Source organism: Dreissena polymorpha, chromosome 11, assembly GCF_020536995.1.
Source record: "Dreissena polymorpha isolate Duluth1 chromosome 11, UMN_Dpol_1.0, whole genome shotgun sequence".
In the NCBI taxonomy this organism is placed as follows: domain Eukaryota; kingdom Metazoa; phylum Mollusca; class Bivalvia; order Myida; family Dreissenidae; genus Dreissena; species Dreissena polymorpha.
This window is the reverse complement of record NC_068365.1, coordinates 41,931,082-41,953,113: the sequence shown is the minus strand read 5'-3', so window position 1 is coordinate 41,953,113 and position 22,032 is coordinate 41,931,082. Positions and strand designations below refer to the sequence as shown.

The 22,032-nt window shown below is 32.2% G+C and overlaps 1 protein-coding gene across 1 annotated transcript; it reads left to right on the top strand.

Moving 5' to 3' along the window:
* The first annotated feature begins 4,636 nt into the window (after positions 1-4,636).
* LOC127849786 (uncharacterized) lies at positions 4,637-18,154 on the top strand. The gene is made up of 6 exons (XM_052382537.1): positions 4,637-4,726; positions 7,910-7,929; positions 15,580-15,775; positions 17,444-17,476; positions 17,681-17,752; positions 18,076-18,154. Exons 1-6 carry the CDS (start codon positions 4,637-4,639, stop codon positions 18,133-18,135), a joined length of 471 nt encoding a protein of 156 aa, XP_052238497.1. The 3' UTR covers positions 18,136-18,154.
* Positions 18,155-22,032: the final 3,878 nt, after the last annotated feature.

Genomic DNA, 22,032 nt, shown 5'->3' with positions numbered 1-22,032 from the left:
TCTGGTTGGCGTTGTTTTGGTAGTTATAGTCATTAAACAAATATGCACCAATACATAGGATCTTAACCACTATTATGCCATTTTATGTGAACTGAAAAACAACTTGAGTTTCTTAAATTTACATGGTTTTAAGTTATTAGACTTGTTTGCAATCGTCCATTATAGAGGTAACATTTGACTTTATATATTTAGCGGAGCTCATAGCAGTGTTTGTACACGTTTTAAAAACATTATATGAAAAGAACGTTGTATATTACTTAGATACTAACGTGTTGTTCACTGTGTACTTAAACCTTATGTCTATTTGGAAACACATTTCCTGTATGTCTTTGGATTAGTTTTGTTACGTTATGTAAACACAATTATTTATATATGCATTTATACTATAGCCAATACCGATTAAGTAAATTAATTATTAATACATTAATTTATAAGATATAGAGAATAACAGGTGAATGTCCCATCGTTTTGTAATATATAAGGCAAGGCTTAGAATAATATAACGGCGAGGCATGCCGGGCCGTTATTTTATTCGTGCCGAGCCTGATATATGACAAAACGACGGGACAGTAACCTGTTTTTCTGTTTATCATACCACATGTTTCTAAAAATCTGCAAAACAATCCATTTTTTATATTTAAAATGTACGGATCCCCGCTGATTTTGCTGATCCGGCTTTTACACGTTGACATAAATGTAGCAACGGCGTTCGAAAAGACGACACGAATAATCGCTAATTTTAAACATCGTATAGAGAAAAAAAGTTGTTTGCACTACGAATGAGAAGAGTACACCCGCTATAATTATAAACGTCTTGACTTGGAGATCAGGATTGGACTGCAGCGACAAAATTAATCGAAGAACACACTTCACCGAGTAGTTTGGAGACGCCATTTTGGAGATGTGTATTGAAATTGACATTTTGATGATGGTGTCCATATTGCCATAAGCGTGTTAAATCGTTTGTTAAAACGTTGAGGATAGCATACAGTTATCATTTGCCTTGACTTTCTGTGCAATACTTGCGAGTGCAATGACTATATCGATATTTAAGACTTATTGTCCCATTGATGACGTCATTTAACTTTGTAGTGCGGGCAGTGGTTATTTAAAAAAAATAAACGTTTTTGTGATTTATGACTTAAAACTAGAATAAAATGTATGCGTTCTTGGTATCAAACTGTTTGTTTTGTTGAACCTGATTAATGTTGATAGAAATTGTTGACTTTATTGCAAATCCCACGTAACTCCAAACATTGACTGATATAAGAACTTCCTGTTGACCATGATATAAAAAATATATATCAGGCAACGTTATATCAGGCAGATATCAATGCGGTGGTATGATAAAAAATACCTTTCAAGAAGAGACCTATACGTCTGTAGACGTATAGAATGGTAATAACTGGTCTTATAATAGCCTAATTGTTACACATTAAGCCTCTTACTAATTGCTGCCAAGTTCCTAGACTTCGACAGGTTTCAAACTTGTGTTCCTGTTCGAGAATGTTTATATATGAACACATGTAGTTGAGAATAATAATATGTAACTTATCTCACAAACACAAAACTGTTCATCATGTGCGTATGTAAAATTGGTTTTTTACCGATACTTCTCGCTAGATCTTCGACCAAATAATAAATGAATCCAAATAAAAATGAGTTAGTTTGTTACGTGTATTGGTATTCTATACAATATTACATGCACACGATACAATACAATTAACATATAATAATGCATTTTAGACTTATAAATAAAACCTCATGTGTAAAACAATATTTAAAAAGCTTAGTCGAATACTTGATACTATGATATAAAGCTAAGAGCTATATATAGGAGGATTTGGGGATTCCGATAATGACGTCATGTTTGCACACGCTCTAATTTTGGTCGTCAACACTGCGGCCATTCCGCTATTGTATGCATTTGATGAACCGCATATATACCGTGATAAGGTTACCATAACAATCTACTTCGCGACCATTATTAACAAAACAATACTCAGAAATGGAAATTCTTTCAAATTAAATTGAATTCAATGAACGAACACAAATAAGGACGAAGACAATTACCACATATATTTATTTCATGTAATCAACATAAAGTAAATGACTTAAACCTTTATATGCCTGTTCAAACCAGGGCCCTATACAAACGCATGTATAGGTCTCTGTTAAAACTTACCTTGTTACATATTAAATAAATCCTCTTGATAAATGTAATTGTTTTTTAAATAATTGTTCACACTAATTTTGACACTCTTTGTTTAAGAATTTTCAAGCCAGTGTTTAATTGCCCCTTGTTCATCACAAACGTTTATCTCGATATGATCGGATACTGTCCAGACAATTACTAAGAAAACAGGGTGTCATAAATCAAGGGAACTATACTTGTATATGTCCCTGAATAAACCACATGTGGCTGGTCATTAAACACAATTTATGATATCTTCATGTCATCTCTTTAATTGGTATATTGAGCAGACAAAGTTATATTTTGTTATGTTATATTGAGCAGATACTTAAGCCCAATGTTCAAGCCAAATACTTGACAGTTGCTTTGATAAAATATGTTAATATATTTTAAAAATATACATTTGTCCGAAATGGATTAACAGGGACTACATAGAATATATTAGCCAGTTAAAACATTATAATGAAGTGTTAAATAACTATAAATTTAAAACAGTGTACACATTTACTGCTACACAATTAACGTGTATGACGGGTACCGGCAAATGTAACCTTCGCCAGTACGAGTAAAATCGTCACTGCAGTTTTATCATCATAAATAAAAACATCATCATAAAAACAAGCAATCACGGTTGATCACAATAGGTATATCAAATACTTGCCTAAAAATGTATAGATTTATGGTATCATAAAATGCTAGATTTTTATCACTCATTATCACTAGTACAGATAACTCAATATCCATGTACATGCAAAAGACAGTTCAATTTGCAAAATATGCAAGTTTTTTTTCCATTTCTATGCTTTAATTTATTTATATTTTCATTCAATGTAAATGAAACGAAAATTAATTCAATGTAAAAAAAAATTAAAACTGCATATTTTTTAAAATAATGTATTGCGCTTTTTCGGGCGTTGTTTTATAATTGATTCAATGCACCTCGAGTTGCTCTAAATTTCGATCGCTGATGAAACATAACACTATCAAATCCACACCACTTATAATTATTATCCAATTATTATATGTTTTATTTTCTGAGATATCATTTATTAAAGTCTTACTTTAAGAAAGAATACGGCTAATTTATAGTTTTGTTTTATCAGTTTTTAGTGTTCCGACCATCTTTACTCTGATGCTAATAACTAATTCGTACTTTTATAAAGAGGAAATTATATTTATGAATAAACATTTCTAGGTACTAAATATGATATATTTGTACTATTATTTTGGTGTTTTCGTGTTTATTTCGGATTTTTTGTAATGATTTATTGACTAAACAAGAGCCCTTTGTTCATCATTTACGTTACTGTAACCAGTGCTATTGACGGCAAATCTATTTTTAGTAACGGAAAACCCCTCTTGTGACGTCACGCCAAAACCTCCTATAGTTTTCGCTAGATGGAAACAAAAAGTGTTGTTTTGTGTGTCCATGACTCTCTCCGTTTGTCATAACCATGCTTAAGGACAATGTTAAATGATGGGCGAATTATAAGGATCCAAGAAATCCAGTATCTAATTATGTTGCATGTGAACATATTACGTGTATTTTGTGATGTACAAGTTTACGTGGGTTATACTTTATTACAGACATGTGTTCTAAAGGGCCGCGTAAATGTTGTCGAAGGCTCTTCTGTCTGAAGAAGCATTGCAGTTACTTTTTTTAAATCAGTTTCGAGATATTATTGTAATTTATATAATAATTGTCTCATTTGACTATAAGTAAGTAAATAGCTATGCTATAAATAGCTTTTTAAAAATGTTTTATACACTTTTGTCACATGAACATTTAACTCATGATCAAAACAGTTGATGTCACTTTGATTAGTAATGCAATATTTAACTACGAACAATTGGAAAAAGTAAGCAGAAAACTCGTATTTACTTAGTTTCAAATATCACCAATCACATACATCCTGCTAACGTTGGTCAATACGTTGACCCAACGAAATTCGTTCCATTGACCCATCGTTGAATATGGCTTTAACCCAGTGGCATTATGCTCGTTGTTGCATCGTTCGTCCAGACGTTAGAACTAAGTATGTCCAATGTGAATTTGAACGAAGGCTACGACCAAATTTTGAAAACAAAATAGTACGATCACATGCGCCATTGTAACGCGGTAAACATGCGAAATAATTATAAAACCGCATCGTTTCTAAAAGGCGGCCAGAAAAGTGCCGTTTTTCGATTCTTAATAATTTTTCTAATTCATGAATTGTTTTGATGAAGAATATGATTCGGATAATATAATTAAAAAAATACAATCTATCCATCCATCCATCCATCCATCCATCCATCTATCTATCTTTCTATCTATGTACCTATCTACCTATCGATCGATCGAAATAGATAGATAGATTAATAGATAGATAGATGGATATGTATAGACATATTTGAAAATTGGTGCTAAGTACTAAATGTTGTTGCTCTCAAAGGACTACGATGAATGATGACAGCGAAGGAACATCCACTCTTACAAAGAAAAGCAGTGACAAAACCGAGGGACAGGTTGAACAACTGAAAGAACTGCTGGTAAAAGCCGAGTCAAAAATAAAATTGTTTGAAAGTGAAAAATATGATGCTTTAAACAAGTAAATTATTTATCGGTTATATAAAAAATACTTATGTCATGTGTTGTTTGTTATGATTTATTTTTTATGGTCAAAACATATTTAAATGTGCACTTGCCATTTGTGTGTATTAGTCATAACCAAGGGTGCGAAACGTCATTAAAGAATGACACCACATTACCACATTTATTAAGGTTATTTATATTAAGACCTTAAGTACATTAGTAAATTAAAGATTAATATAAACAATTGTTGTTACAGAATCAATGAATATATATATTACACAATCTTACCATTCATAAATCAATATTTAAATCACCCTTAACTTAAAGCTGCATGTCTGTAAAGAATACACATGACGTGTTTTGATATTCTAGACTGTGCACATTAATGTCGTTTTAACTGTGGATGCCCGGTATTTAGGAAACTGGTGATATAACCTATAATTACAAACTTAGTTAAAGACGAAAACTTGTCTATTGATCATTGTTTGGCGATTGTTCATCTGCCTCAAATAAGGGATCTCATGCGGATGATAGTTATCAGTGTCGCATCACCCAGTCGACATAAATATATAGCTACGTGTTTGTTTTTACTGCAATTTTGAAGAAAATGTATATATTGGTCAACCCCAGGTGTGACAGTAACACTTACCTTTTCTCATGGACTGTGAAGTTGTTCGTACTGGTGGCATTATGTGACTATATAAATCAATTGGCATATTTTCTCAAGTGAATGTATATAATTTAAACATCACCAGAACTTTCATCTAGTTGTTAGCCATCCATGTTATAGAATTTCGTTTCTTTGTAGTACATTCCAATATTTTACAATTTCTGCCAGCTTACCTATTTACCTATTTACTTCAAGTGGCACCTTGTAATTTTGGTAGCCATTTGTTTTATTGAATTCTGGGAAATTCCCTTTCCTGAAAGTCACTTTGACAGTTTGATAGCACAGGTGGAAGTAATGTTTGCTCAATAGTAACTATATATTTGTTTTTAAATATTTTTTTAGGAGCCCAATATATTAAAATAAATATATAAAATCATGTTTAATCAGAAAAAAATTGACAAAGAGCCATGAAAAAAATCCCCACCCTCTGATATTGTAATCATTACAAGGTCATTAACTAGACTTAATTATAGACCTGTCTTCGCGGGCCGCAAAAATGTCAAAAATAGCTTATATCCAAAGCATCCCTTGATCCTCCTATGGGCAATTGGACAACCTTTAAAAAAAATTAACTTAAAAAAAATCTGTCCAGCCGTTAACTCACAGTCGGTCGAATACCGAGCAATATTTCCAGTCCGTTGGTCAACCCGAATAAATATTCTACAGACTTTCAAACAATATTTTTGATTTTTCTCTCCTTAATCGATAGCTCGCGTCCTATTCATTTAAAACAACGAGGCGTGTCACATAATGCATGCGTAAGCAACCACGGATACCAAAAAGTTCATTCAAATCGACTTCATTGCGATCAAATTTCGGTGTTTTTTGTTTGTCTCTCTCCGAGAAATATTAACAGACGCCATTCAGCTGCTGACAGAACCGTGAATACAACGAATGTTTTCATTGGCCAAGACGTTTACCTGACTGGTACCGTTGTTCGCTGCACTTTATATGGTAAGTTGGGGAAACAGTCGTCCCGCAATATGACCCCATGTAAACAAGTTTGAACTGTTCAAAATTTGATGTTTGATGTATGCGTTTCAAATATTGATATTGACGAAAATGAGTAAATATATGACTTGGTAAGTGTTGGTGGAGTTTAGATATTTTATAACGGTGTGATAAAAGCTTGATACGATGAATTCAGACTTAAAATTAGACATGTACAAGTACGGTGCATTGCTTTCGTCTTCAACAAAGACCAACTTACTTGCGTTTCGCCTTTGAAAACTAGATTTATGTATTGTTGGACATGCTTTCAGTACTGAGTAGAGTTCAGGGGCGTAGCTAGCATTTTTTTAGCTGTAGGCCCGGATATGAAACATGAAAACGGGGGGTTTTCCCCAGAAATGTTTAAAATCTTATAACGCCAATGGTGAGATTAAAAGCATATATAGACAAGTAAAAAGATAAGAAAATATAAGACTTTGGCCAGTTTTTCTTTGATATTTTACTGTTTTATCTCAATGTCAGAGAACTAAATTTAGTTTTTGTTCAACCAAATCAGGGTCAACATTTTTATGCGTTTTTCGAAGTTGAAGCATTTTTATTGTTTTCATGTTTCAAAAAGTTGTAGGCCCGGGCCAGCTGTGCCTAATAGCAGCTACGCCCCTGGAGTTAATAATATGCACCCTGAATCACATTTGGAAAATATATACAAAAAGTAAAGCATTCCAGGAAAAGGAAATGTCTGGTGTCATGACTCGTGATGTTGGTTGTTGAATCTGGGTACAGGGCTTCAAAGTTCAAACCATGAATCGTGGACTACCCGGACCAGACAAATCGGGCAACATTAATAATATTCATTAATGTTATTGTTTCTGAAATTGGATCATTTGTATGGGCTATAAACTTTAATTGTGCGGTGCCATGGGAAAAGGGACCGTCAGGCAAATATGACCAGCTTGAAGGGGCAGTGTGCTCAGGATCACAGACTTCACCAAAGCTCAGACAGTCGGTCTGACAAGATTAAAAAATCTGTCAGATGAACAGAAAACTGTCAGGCAAAGCCATTTATAGATATTAGATGTTTTCCTGAATTTTACCAGACAGTCGGTCTGACGAGATACTAAAATCTGTCAGACCGAATAAAATTTTGTCAGACATGTATGCTGGACTTACAGCTTTCGCGAAATATGGGATCCGAGCTGTTTATTTTTCAGTCACGCGCTGATCTGGATTCAAACTGGTCGCAATCCCTTTAAATATATTATACGCTGGGTAGCTCATACATGTCTATAGTTGACTACTTTCTTTTGAAAGTGACTACAGTTTGTTCTTACAAGCATTGCCACTGTCTGTGTGGTATAAAAAGACAGTGGATTAAAAACCTGTCCTTTTTACTGTTATAATATAATGTCTTTTAGGTCTGTTTTCCAATGACTGTTCATTTATGAATGTGTTATGTTTGATAATGCTCAACAAAATTTTGCCTGGGTTGTTTATTAATGAATTGAATTATGTGGTCCAGGTTGTCACGTACATGGTCAGGTATCCCTCAATATGGTATGGGTTGTTCCGGATCTTTTAGTACCAAATCAATAAGTAATATTCTGTCACCTTACAATAAATTTGGACTATACAGCTACTTATATACTGAGTTTGGGCCATGACAATCAAACCTATACAGCTACTTGTTGTCAAGTTACATTGAAGTAACATAAATATATGAGCAGCATCACAGTAAAACCGGACCTTTAATAAGGCGCTTGTGACCAATTTGGATCAAGATAAGCCTGTGCTTAAAAGCGCAGAATGATGCGGATCCAAACGTTCGCTATTAAGTCAGTGAAACCAAAGATGTTAAGCAAAGAGTTTGGATCCGGATCAGCCTGCGCTTGAAATGGCAGACTGGTCGCAATAACATTAAGGTCCATTTTCCTGTTATTGTTGCATGGCTATTGTCAGGGTGGTCCTATTAAAAGATATTATATGCTAGGTAGCTTGGTTCTCTTGGGAAAGTTTTCTCCAATTTGGGGAAAAACATAATTTTCATCTTGGGGAACTTCATAACGGCCCCAAATGTTCCATAAACAAGGGCTGTTCCATATAAGGATATCTGATATTTCGGAAGTATCACACATTTGGAGACTACACACAGGAATATAGGGAATGAAACACCATTTTAAATTTCATTTAAATTAACATAATAATTATGTCATATAAAGTAACAAAACCTTATCAACTGACTATTGTTGTTTTTTTTAATGTTGTCTGAAGCTTGAAATTTTTAAAAAAGATAATTATGCTATAAGTTATTAAGGAAACTTTAAATAATAAATTACTAGATCATCATCCATTTCTTTCTTAAATTGTGAGAGGTGAGGAATATTTTCTTTTACTTTTCAAAACTGAAATAAAGGCATACAAAAGGGTAGCATAAAAACAGTGTATGATATTAAATTGTGTATTAATTGTAATGGAATTGTATCAGAAAAATAATTATTTTGAGTGAAAATGCCTTTCTAATCATATTATAATTTTATTTCAGAAATTCTTAAAATTGTATGGAAGGCATGATAATATGAAGAAGTGGGGTGATAATCTAGTAATTGATTTTAGCAACATAATTGATTTTTGTACATCTTTGACAAAACATGTTCTATCGACAAAGAACAACTTTCGCATAATTATATAACACAAAGTGACATGTACTGAAATATGATTCAAACAGAACATAGTGTGCTGCAATATTTTTTCTCAATATAAGAATGAACAAACTGTTTGTTATTACATATGCTATATGAAAAGCATTTCTTTTAAGTGGATGTAGATAGATATGCTATATTTAGGAAAAAAGGCAAAATGCCCATCATTCAAAATATAAAACAATACAAAGAAAGATATAACTGGTTAATTGTGAGGCATGTTACGTCATGTTACATATCTGTGCATACATATTGTAAATTAAAGATACAGAAACATTTGGTTTTGGTAATAAAACACGTTTGGAAGTAATTGGAGAAAAAAAGCAACCTTATCTTTTTTAGACCATAGATTGGTTCTTACGGAGAAAAATGTAAAATTATAGCTAAATGACATGGAATTTTTTATTGAAAATGTACATTTAAAATTTAAAACGTATTTTTCGAATACATTTTAAAGATAAATGTTATATGCTCCAAATATGAGGATCGGAATACAAAAGATGAGTAAACACACACAAAAAATTAATAAGATCTAGGTGACTCAATCTGTATTAGAGCAATAATAATACATGTTTAAGATGTGAAATGTATATTTCTTACGAGAAAGCCAAAAATAAAGAAAAAACTTACATGATCATGCAAAATGTTTTATTTCAGTAAAAAATGTACATTTATCAGTGTTCCTTATTTACATATATGATTGTATATAATTACAAAGAAATACACACAAATCTTGATAGATTATAGACCAGTTGAATGTTATTGTTATACACGTGTATTTGTTTATTTTTGGTTTTGTGCCCGGCATGGATTTCCCACGCTATCGTATAGCATGGGGAAAAGGTAAACACTAGGATGAAGCCGGAAGCAAGTTAAATTCCTGTATGACTGACCAATCAACGGTCTTGTTTCAGAATAGTTCATACATGCGGATCAAATCCAAGGTACTTCCGAATGTAAAACATATGGCGTCTGTTAATATTTCTCGGAGAGAGACAAACAAAAAACACCGAAATTTGATCGCAATGAAGTCGATTTGAATGAACTTTTTGGTATCCGTGGTTGCATATGCATGCATTATGTGACACGCCTCGTTGTTTTAAATGAATAGGACGCGAGCTTTTGATTAAGGGGAGAAAAATCAAAAATATTGTTTGAAAGTCTGTAGAAGATTTTTTCGGGTTGACAAACGGACTGAAAATATTGCTCGGTTTTCGACCGACTGTGAGTTAACGGCTGGACAGATTTGTTGAAGTTAACTTTTTTTTAAGGTTGCCCAATTGCCCATAGGAGGTTCATGGGATGCTTTTGATTACAGCTATTTTTGACATTTTTGCGGCCCGCGAAGACAGGTCTATAATAAAGTCTAGTTAATGACCTTGTTATGATTCCAATATCAGAAGGTGGGGATTTTTTTTCATGGCTCTTTTTCAATTTTTTTCTCATTAAAGATGATTTTATATATTTATTTCAATATATTGGGCTCCTTAAAATATTAATATATATATATATATATATATATATATATATATATATATATATATATATATATATATATATATATATATATATATATATATATATATATATATATATATATATATATACTATCCAGGGTACGTTACTTCCACCTTACTTCCAAATGTGTCACAGCAAAGTAAATCCATGTTTAATTCTTTGTTATTTGCATTGTTTTTCTATATAAGGCGCCAATATGTCTTATTGTTATGACGTTTTGTAAACGACGTCATGAAACGTTCCAATTTTTTGGTAATTATTTTTGGTCAGTCACGTGACTGACCAGTGTTGGTCTCTGGTGCCCAGAATTCGGGTCATTAATGGCCAGAATCTTGGTCATTGCCCAGAATCTTGGTCATTGCCCAGAATCGTGGTCACTGACCAATTTTGGTCATCAGTATTAAACAATAAGTCAAAACAGTAGACAGTTGAGCTTAAGTCAAGATCTAGAATAGACGTAATTTTTGTCTAGAGAGAATCATTCATTTTTCGAAGTAAATACCTTTTAGTCGTTAACACATAAGTTCTATAGTAATAATACAGTGGTATAAAGATGGTTTACATTAAGTAACACTGATTTTGGAAGCATGTTTAACACTTTTATTGTATTATTAATGAAAAGTGAACGAACGCACTGAGTGTGCGTCACACGCCATTAACTTAGTTAATACTACCCTAGTATAATTACCAGGAAGCTGGCGGTTAGGAATCACTTTCATTGTGTTGCTCTCTAACGTGTTGTTTATTGCGATTATTGTCTTCGCACGAATAATTTTTTTATTTTATTTAATATAACTAAAAAAAGCAAACATTATACATGTACATACATTGCAAACATTTTTTCCTTCAAGAAGATAACAATACAGTTATGGGTGCATATGCACGTACAATAGAATGTTGCTTTTTTAAAATATTTTTTCTTCAAAATATACCCACTCCGCATGGAACAATAGTGATAATTGTGGTTTAACCATAGGTTATTATTTATGTCTTTTTGCAATATGAAGAGTAAACAAAAGAAAGTAAAATGTAAGAAAGAAATATAAAAAATGAGAAGCTGGAAGCTCAAAACTGACCGTCAAGTAATCTCTGATAAATTGTATTAAATTGTTCAAGATTATCGTTTTTTGGGGCTATTTCTTGTTCTATATCAAAGCGTAATTTTAGGAATGTAAGGAAATTGTTGAAATCATATGGTTGGTGCATTGTTTTTAATTTTAATATATAATATTTCATTAAAAAAATGATGAAATTAATTGTTTGCATGTTTTTATTATATTCAATCTGTCCAAAACAAATTAATTCGTAGTTAAAATATAATAAAATTCCTATATCATACATGTAGTCCGCTAAACTGTTCCATAAATGTTGTGCTACCCGGCATTTCCAAAACAAGTGTTCAATATCTTCATCGTATTCATTGCACAGATCACATAAGTTAGAGTTCGTAAGTTTGCACCGGAAGAGGTATGTATTTGTAGCTGTTAAACGCATAATATATTTATATTGGAAGCATCTTAAATTTGTGTCCGTACAAGTTTTGAACACTAGCGTGTATATCTTTGCCCAATTTAACTCTTTATTTTGAAAAATATTTTGCCATCTATTTTCCGCATTCGAATTTGTATTTTTTATTTCAGATAGCTGAAGATTGTATACAAATTTATTTGGTTGGTACGAAGTTTTGATTATATCTAGTAATGATTTTTTCCTTGATCCTGTTAGAAAACGCTCGTCTACAAGTTCCAATATGTCTTTTGGTATGTTATTTATAAGACTATTGTATTTAAGAAAGTCATTGTCTGATGCATTAAAGATATATTTGAAGTCAGTAAAGCTATACAATTTCTTCACGCGAAGGTCAATTAACTGGTCGACAAATACGATTCCTTTGTCGTGCCAATCTTTCCAGTACAAAATTTTATTTTCAATTTGTATTTTACTATTATTCCATATAATATGTTTGCCGAAGTTGTGTTTATAGCAATTTTTACATGTATTCCATCCTTGAATTATGTTTTTTAAAAATTCGTTGTATTTACATATACGTTTAATATCTTTAGATTGTAAATTTGATTCAAATAGTAATTCTCCTCCGTATTTCTGTAGGATTGTATCATATATACACTTCCACATACTATTATTTTCTGTAAGCAGTCGTTTAACCCATGACCCCTTTATAGAATTTAGGAACATTTCAATGTCTGTTAATTTAAGGCCTCCATTTGTATAATTCATTATTATTTTGCTGCGTTTTATTTTGTCGGGTTTACCATCCCATAAGAAGTTAAAAATTTCCTTAGTTATTTTTTGTATGGTGTGTTTAGGAGGGTTTGGTAATACAGTGAATGTATATACTAATTTTGGTAGGGCGAATGTTTTCATTACTGTAATTTTCCCTAGTAAGGTCAATTTTCTGTGGTGCCATTGTTTAAGACAATTACTGAATGCACATAATTTTGGTTCTAAGTTCATGGACATTTATTTTACAATTATAAAAGGATAACCCAAGGGTGTTTGCAGATTCTGATGTCCAAATAAATTTGTGATCATTGCAAACACAGATTGTAGTATTCTTGAAAAGCCCTACTCTTAAAACTGTTGATTTTGAATTGTTAAGTTTTAATCCAGATGTTTTCCCAAATTGTGTTATTACATTGACCAAATTTTCAAAAGAGTTTTGTTCACCGTTGTTGAAAAAGGTTGCGTCGTCTGCGAAGAGCGACTGTTTTATTTCTATATTATTTACAACAATACCCCTAATGTTCTGGTCTTTTTCAATATAATTAGACATTATTTCGATACATATTACAAACAGGGACGATGAGAGAGGGCAACCTTGCCTAACGCCATTTTTTATCTTAAAACTTTCCGACATGTATCCATTGTTCATAATAATACTACTTATATCATGATAAAACAGCTTTACCCAACGGATAAGATCATCGCCGAAATTAAAATGCTGTAAACACTTAAATTCATGATTTAAAGTATCATATGCCTTTTCAAAATCTGAAAAAAATAAAAGACCGGGTATTTGTTTGTTTTCAAGGTATTCGATTATTTCGAAAATTAGTCTGGCATTCTCCCCAATATATCTCCCTTTTATGAAACCTGTTTGTGAAGGTGCTATTATTGAGGATATCGTTTTGTTAATTCTATTAGCGATGGCTTTTGTAGCTATTTTGTAGTCTACATTAAGTAATGATATTGGTCGCCAATTTGTTAAAATAGTGGTATCCTTGTTAGGTTTAGGGATTAGTGATATAATGCTTTGTTTTTGAAAGTCAGTTAGATGTCCGTGTATAAATGAATAGTTTATTGATTCGATGAAAGTTTTTTTAATGCCATCCCAAAATGTTTTATAAAATTCTACCGTTAGTCCATCTGAGCCCGGGCTCTTGTCATTTTTCATTTCTTTTAAGGCATTATAACATTCTTCTTCGGTTAGGATACCTTCGCACATATTTTAATTGTTTTCACTAAGGCGGTTTATCGGTGTGTTAAAGAAATCAATATTTGATGTTTTATCATACTGTTTTTGATAAATGGATTGATAGAATTTCACTTCTTCTGTTAATATTTCATTTTGATTTGTTATAAATTTATCATTCACTTTTATACATTTAATAGTTTTTTTCTCTGCGTGTCTTTTTTCTAGGTTTGCGAAAAAAACACTGTTTTTTTTCATTACTTTCAACGTATATAGCTTTTGATCGCTGTAATATACCGTTGATTTTTTTGTCTCTTAAATTATCCAATAACATTTTTTTATTTGATAATTCTTTTGTGTCTATAATATCCTTACGTATCAAGTTTTGTTCAAGAGCTTCTATTTCTTGAATTAGTTCTTTTTCTTGTTGATTGTCTTCTTTTTTCTTTTGACTAGCAAATTTTATAGTTACATTTCTAATATTTCCTTTTACCAATTCCCATTGAGTGTTTGCGTTTGAGTGTTTATTGTTGTTTAAAACTTCTTGCGATGTTTTTTTAATTAGTGATTTATATTCGGTATTTAACAGAAGGCTGTTGTTTATTTTAAAATAACCAGGTCCCCGTTTTTGTGATAAGAAATTCATTTTTAATATAACACATGAATGATCTGTTTTATATCCTGTTTGAATAATACAACTTTTTGTTATATTGCATAATGTATCTGTGATAAGAAAAAAGTCAAGTCTGCTGAAAATTGGCAGTTTACCGTTAGAGTGCCATGTAAATTGACATTTATTAGGATTATGCATTCTCCAAACATCGATTAAATTATTTTCGTCTATAATTTTATTTAAGTTATCTCGACAATGTTTATGTGTATCGGCTCGGCCGTTTTTCTTGTCTAAATTAGTGTCTAAAACAGTATTAAAGTCACCCCCGATTAAAATATTTTCGTTGGTATCTTGTAAGAATTTAGCTAGAGTTTTGAAAAGAAGGGTGTCGTCCTTGTTAGGCACATAAATATTAATAATCGTAAGACTTTGTTCATTAATTTCTAGTGTTAAGGCTTGAAGACGACCCGGTATAATTTCTTTGTAATTTAATTTTTTTACTGGCAGTGTATCGTTAATGAGGATTGCTACTCCTTCGCTGTTTGATTTCGTGCCACTAAAATAGGCTTGTCCCTTCCACTCCCGAATAAATTATTGTTTGGACGTTTATTTTCGGCTTGTGTCATATTTCAAAACGGATGGAACAAGCGTAACACTATATTAACAGCTATTTGAAAGCTATAAGTTATCAAGTATTTAAAACGGTATTACCTCAAAGCAGAGGTACGTAACAATATTTATACCACAAAGTAGCTTAATCGTCATATCAATATTATTGAAATACACTAGTAGATAAAACATACAGCTGATAAATTGCCTCAATACCTTTACACCTTTACAACAAAGTCTTATAATATAAAGAAGTGAAACAATTACAGTTCTAAACTATTTAAACCGGTACGTAATATACAGGACTTTAGTTATTAAAGATTGTCAAACCTGTTGTCGTCCAGACTGAGGGACAACAATCCCAATATTGCCGACCTCAGCGACAAGTTCAGACAGACCAGAATTGCAGAGCTTCTCACCGAACTCTTTGACAACGAGTGGACGGATGATTTATCTGCCCTGGAGCAACAATATACGGAAAAGCAGGGAGTGACCTTTCTCTTAGATATCATCATGGTAATAAGTAATTATCTTATATATCGTCAAATGTTCATAATTCATTTTCAACTAATAACTTTAATCCCGTTCATACGGTGGCATGGCGGTGACATTCACTCGTCATTTGTTAAATTGCACTCCTCTATTTTCTTTCTCGTGGCCTTGACTTATTAACTCGAGTTAGTCAGCCAATCAAATAATTTGTTATGTCAATTCATCCAGTTCCATATGGTCGCCCATGGTGATCTTTATACAAAGGGAAGTAATCATCACAGTAAAAGCCCGCTTCGGTCAGCTATTTATATGCATACAGAATATTTGCACATGCTACTCAAAATTTGATTGGCTGCCTAACTCGTTCCTTCGAGATAGCTTAAATTATCTTCTCCTTTGTTTAATGCACCCTCTTTTTTTAATTACACTCCTCTTTCATTTAGTTTTACACTCCTCTTTTTTCTATCGGCCAAGAGTTAGTAAGTCGTGGCCTCGAGTTACTAAGTCGATGCCACGAGATACAAAAAAGCGGAGTGCAATTTTAAAAAGAGGAGTAAATGCCACCTCTATGCCACCGTACGTTTATCACTTTATGTCAAAAATTATGTTTCAAAGTTTAGTTAAATGTATTCATTATTTCTTTTTGTAAATGCGTTTACAATTAATATTGTTGTGCGATAATAACAAAACGATGGCGTGACATATTGGAAATTATGTTTTAATATGGTACAGACCATTTAACACCCATATTATAGACTTACCATGGATTGGTAAATGCCAGACGACCTCCTAAAGTAGATTGATGAGGTCCATATTTGCTATCATGCAATTACGACAGTATTAACATGTGATAATGTTTAATGGGCGCAGGTTAATAGTTTTTAGTTAGTTATTTAATGCGAATTTATCTATGTAAGAAACCTTTAGAGTTGTTTGGGCGCACATTAATAAGGATTTATGAATGTTCAACGCATTTAGGGACAAAAGATGTATAAGATCTAGCTAAGGTTGAAAAACGCGCAGATGTGTTTGCGCTGATTACTTCTTTAAATGTATACGAGGCGCGATTTAACAGGGTCCTTTACTTACATTACTTAAATTATATCGAAAATGACACCGAGCACGTGCAATAGGTTTATAGGGGATCATAGCTTGTTAAATGCAGGAAATACCAGTGAGTTGATAGTAAGGATTGTTTAAAATTGTAATAATTATAATAATGCATTAACAATAACTCGCTTTTCATTCAAATACAATCGCGCATATGTATACATCATTGAAAAAAGTGAACCCAAAGGCACACATTAATATAGACTTGTCATGTTGCTTTGAAGTCTCATATTCACATAATTTGCTTTTAAACTTCAGACAGTGTTTTTATTGAACATTTTGTTCATTAAATACTATGTTTTTGTTTTCTTTACAAGATTCTCTGATATTTATAACGAGTCCACATTGTATGAATATTTTACTGAAAATTAAGAACTTCTAAGCATTTGAAAACATTTAGTTTTAAAACAGAGTTCGATTCGATCGATTAGATCTTCTTGACTCTAGAAGCGTTGACAGTACGACTCATTTGAATGAGCTATGTTGCTTCTTTTGAATAGCAATACAATAAATACAGTTATGCTCTGATACATGTAGAAAATTATAATGTACATTTTTAAATTAATGATATATTTTTAAAAGGCCTTAACAAGAAACCAGCACTGGTGTACTTTAGTAAGTATTTCATATAGTAAGAATCGCATTAGTACTGATCTGTAACACATATAGTATACTTTCAATGCACTTAGGCAATTTAATGTAAGCACGTTATACACAAATGCATTTGTAATGTTATGTTGGATAATATATGCTTGAACTGTTTGTTGATTGCACTAAATTGTTATTACCTTACACATGGTTTAAATTTGTATCTACCAGGAAGCCTATGCATTTTGCAAAAAGGAACTCACAGAGTCTTGGAACTACGTTCTAAAGCACTTTCTGATCGAGGTAAATAAATACTCAAGTACAACACGAATAATATAGTTAACAAATTCTGACGGAGAGAAGGCAGTAACCCACTACATACACGTACAACCAAATGAATAAGCGTAATTTAGTTCGTACTTTTGCAGAACTGCATGCACAAATTGTATTAATGCCATCTTATTCGATGAATATAAAAATATACTTGTTATATTTTTTCTTATATATTCCTTTAAATATATGATGTTTGGATATATATACAACAAGTCAAAAATAATACATTTGTATTCAAACAATATACCCGATTTACATGAGTCTGCTTGAAATGTACTTGTTATATCATTTAGAATGATACTGTGACTGAGAAGAGTTTAAGAGATTCACGAAAAAAGAAGTTTCTCGATTAGATTGCCGACAGGAAACGGGTAAACTCATTTAATTGAATATGACAAAAAGAGTCTATCAATCAGCTACACGAGTATGTTTGTATTTCTCTATTTCTTCCAAATCTCGAGTTTTTTCTTTTTTTTTCAGACGTACTTACTACACTTATATACATCGAAAGCAAATGACGAACACATAATTTATGATTGATTTGCTTAACACTACCTATTTATGTGTTGCATTTTAAGGAATTTTCAAATCAGCTGTCAAAACATTACAAGGAGTACCCACCGTTAGCTAACAACGACACGATCCAGAAATATATATTGGAATGCGTACGGTTATGTCTGCTGATGAATGCTCATCAACCGGCCATGGTTATTGAATGTCCGGGATGGAAGTCGCGTATGTGGACACAAGATCAGACCCAGTTGGACATGACCAATGGCAAATTGACATCAGTGACAGAAGCGGTAGTAATAGAAGAAGACGTACAGCCGTCTCATAGAAAAGCTTTTGACAAGGCCATTTTCAAGAAATATACATGCCGCGGACAATACGTAGACTATTTCGTTTGGCCCATCACGTTCCTTCATCGGAATGGCCCGATGCTTGCCAAGGGAATAGCTCAAGGAAGAAACATTCCGCCCTAAAACACTGAATTACTTTGTGTTGTTGATGTTCAAATGTAATGCAAACTACGTTTTACATAAGGCATACTTTATTATATATATATAATTGGTTTATTTTCCTTTTTTATTGCAAAACGCAATGACGATATTGAATCAGAAAGCACCATATGATATCTACCCGTTAAGTTTGAAGTCAATACCACTTATATTTTCAAACTATGCCTTGGTAAATAAATCCGACATCCGGACATGTGATAGAAGTCTCACTTTCGCACTTATGCCGGACATTATTATTGGGATAAACACTATGTTACGCTTTAAGTGTATGTAAAGCTTATATATGTAAATTATGTGAATATGAAACTATTATTTCCCCAGTACAAATTTTATATATGCGCCCTATAAAAGTATCTTGTCCGTGTGAGCAACTAATATTTAGCAAAAATCGAATTGTAGAAACTGGATTTTATGGGCCCATAATTAGTTACCATACTGCGCATAGGTTGATTTCATGTATATTATAAGGTTTTTCCTACACTGAGTTGTTGTACATGTTTTGTTAGGGCTTGTTGATTGGGAACTATGGGCATTCATTGTGTCTCAATAGAAAAAAATGTTTTTTGCAAATGATGTTTGCATGAATCCAATGTGAATGTATGGCTCCCTTAGAAATACAAAATGGCTCTGATATATTATATATTACCGAAACTTACTGGTCGTACATGGCTTAACTTTTTTGTCCTTCTAAAAAGTGTGTTTTTGGATGTTTCGTTACAGTAGTTGATATCCCAGTACATATCACCCGAGTTTCAATCTTAAATAGCTGTCAGCAGTACTATCAGTCTGCCAGTAAGTTACTTTTTTGTGTTATGTAAAGCTGCTTTAGATCTTTTTTGTACAAATATTTATGTATAACATCAGGATATTGTATGCTAAATTTACGTATTATATATTTATATAAATTATGAGTTTTGCAGTTAAAATAACACAATAAGGCCCTTACTAAATGTGTGCGTTTAGCTATAATGCGCAGAAGGCTCTTATTTATTCTTTATTTGTTATCAAAGTTGAAACCATAGCAAGTTATAACTGTCCTACTAATTTTGTTTCTCCGCTCTGTAAAATTCTTATCCATTGACAATATTACTTGTACGAACAGTGTGTGTTTTCAAATATGTAACTCTCCATTCAGTAATTAATTATGCACTAATTCAGCTCCCAAGTAATCATATTTTCATGGTAAAACACAAAATACACCATGTATATCTTCATAAAAAGCTCGTACTGTGATGTAAAAGATGAAACTAAAGAATTAACATATTATTTGTGGTAACACGCTATCTCTTGGAATAAGTCAATTACTGCTTCAAAGCTTGCATTCGAAAATGAAGTCCTTACAAAAACGAATACACGATTGTCATTTAACAAAATAAAATCCATTATTATTTCAATTACAAATAAGATGTGGACTCTTATATGTCTAAAACGTGTTCTCGAAAAATATGAATATGCGATTAGCTTGCAAAATATTCAATAAATGTAATTTTGAAACACAACAAAACATGATCTACAAAAGATTAATGACGTTGGTAGCAAAGACCGTAATAGTCATCGAAATAATTGTCACATTTGCCTTTTAATATAGCATTCAGGTACATATCGCAAGTGAATATGGTCTAAACGTCAAGCATGAACAATTATTTTGTAATTAACGATTTTAAGATTGTACAATTAGATGCAAGTATGATGCGATATTGTATACAAATAATGTATTTTCAAATCAAACCGTCCAGGTTCTGATGCATATTGTGCGCTAATAAATTTTGGCTTAAACCTTATAACAACAATAATTTACAAAATAACCAACACCTTCTGTGCAGCCAATCTTCAAAATACTCGATACAGATGTGGCTGTGTTAAACGAAATAGTAAAACGGTAACGTCGGGAAAAGAGGAGCAAACACAGATTTAGCAAGCGTCCAATGATGACACTAATATTAGCCACATACGCTTGCAGAGAAAGACCATATTTTTTTTAAGCATTTACTGAATCTAACGGGAGACGATAGTTTTAAAATTTCCTTAAATGTATTTCGCCATTCATTCGACATTGTTACTAATTAAAAAACGTGTTAAAAAAGGATATGAATGAAAACTTTAATTCCGTTAAGTAACTAACAATAACACTGAATCTTGTTGAGTGTCGCATTGTGATTATGATTTTTAAGCATTTTGAAGCTGTTGTTCATCGTTTAACGTCGGTTGCTTTGAACACTGTAGAACGTTCGACTCGTTGGTTGGCACGCCGATATGTAGTATAGTAACGTCCTTTCGCTTGTAACGCACGATATCTACAAAATCACTTGACATATAACCGTAAACTAGTATGATATTTTACTCCAGATAAAAGAAAGACCACTGTAGATTTTGTGAACAGGTAAAAGGTTAAGGTCACAGAAGCCATAGTAGCCCCTATCATGAATTTAAGGGTAGCACTTTTCATGTCCAGTAGTAAATATAGTTCACGTAATACTCATACGAAAAATATCTTAAGACGACATAAACATGATTTAATTCCCCCTTTTTAGATCAATAATGACACCAACAACTGTAATTACCTTCAAGCCTTTAACAATAAAACCTTTTCAATCAAGTTTTGTTATTCATATAAATTATTATTTTGGCTGTTGTATATGTGGGCGACTGAAATCATCAAACAGTCATTACGTAAGTTCGAGGGTAGTTTCAAACAAGCATTTATTTTTCAATTGTTGTTTCTTTTTCAAATTATGTTTAAAATATAATAGTAATACAATTAAAATCATAACTCATTTGCACTCAATCGTCGTCTTAGTAGTGCTCTTCTAGCACAATATGCACGGTTATTATAATGCATAAATTGGTTTTCAACGCGTGTATAAAATCAATCTTTCAATCCATTTAAATGATTTAAGCAGATAAAGCCACTCGACCTTGAAAAAAAATGTTACTGATATGAGCTTTCGATTAAGGACGATTTTGTCCTATCCGAACGTGATTTAACATATTCAAAAATTGGTATATAACATGTACACAATTTATCATATAAATCTAGAAATTAAGAATCAGCGTCGATTTTCAACGGATTTAAACGAAATCTTCACATGAGATATGTAACATTTATCGCAAAATATGTGAAAACTAACAACAATATAATTATATATCATTATTGGTATCTTATTTTAAGGCTGAAATATTTCTTCCTCATTCCTATTTAGAGGTATCTATTAACTTATAAAATCATTGATA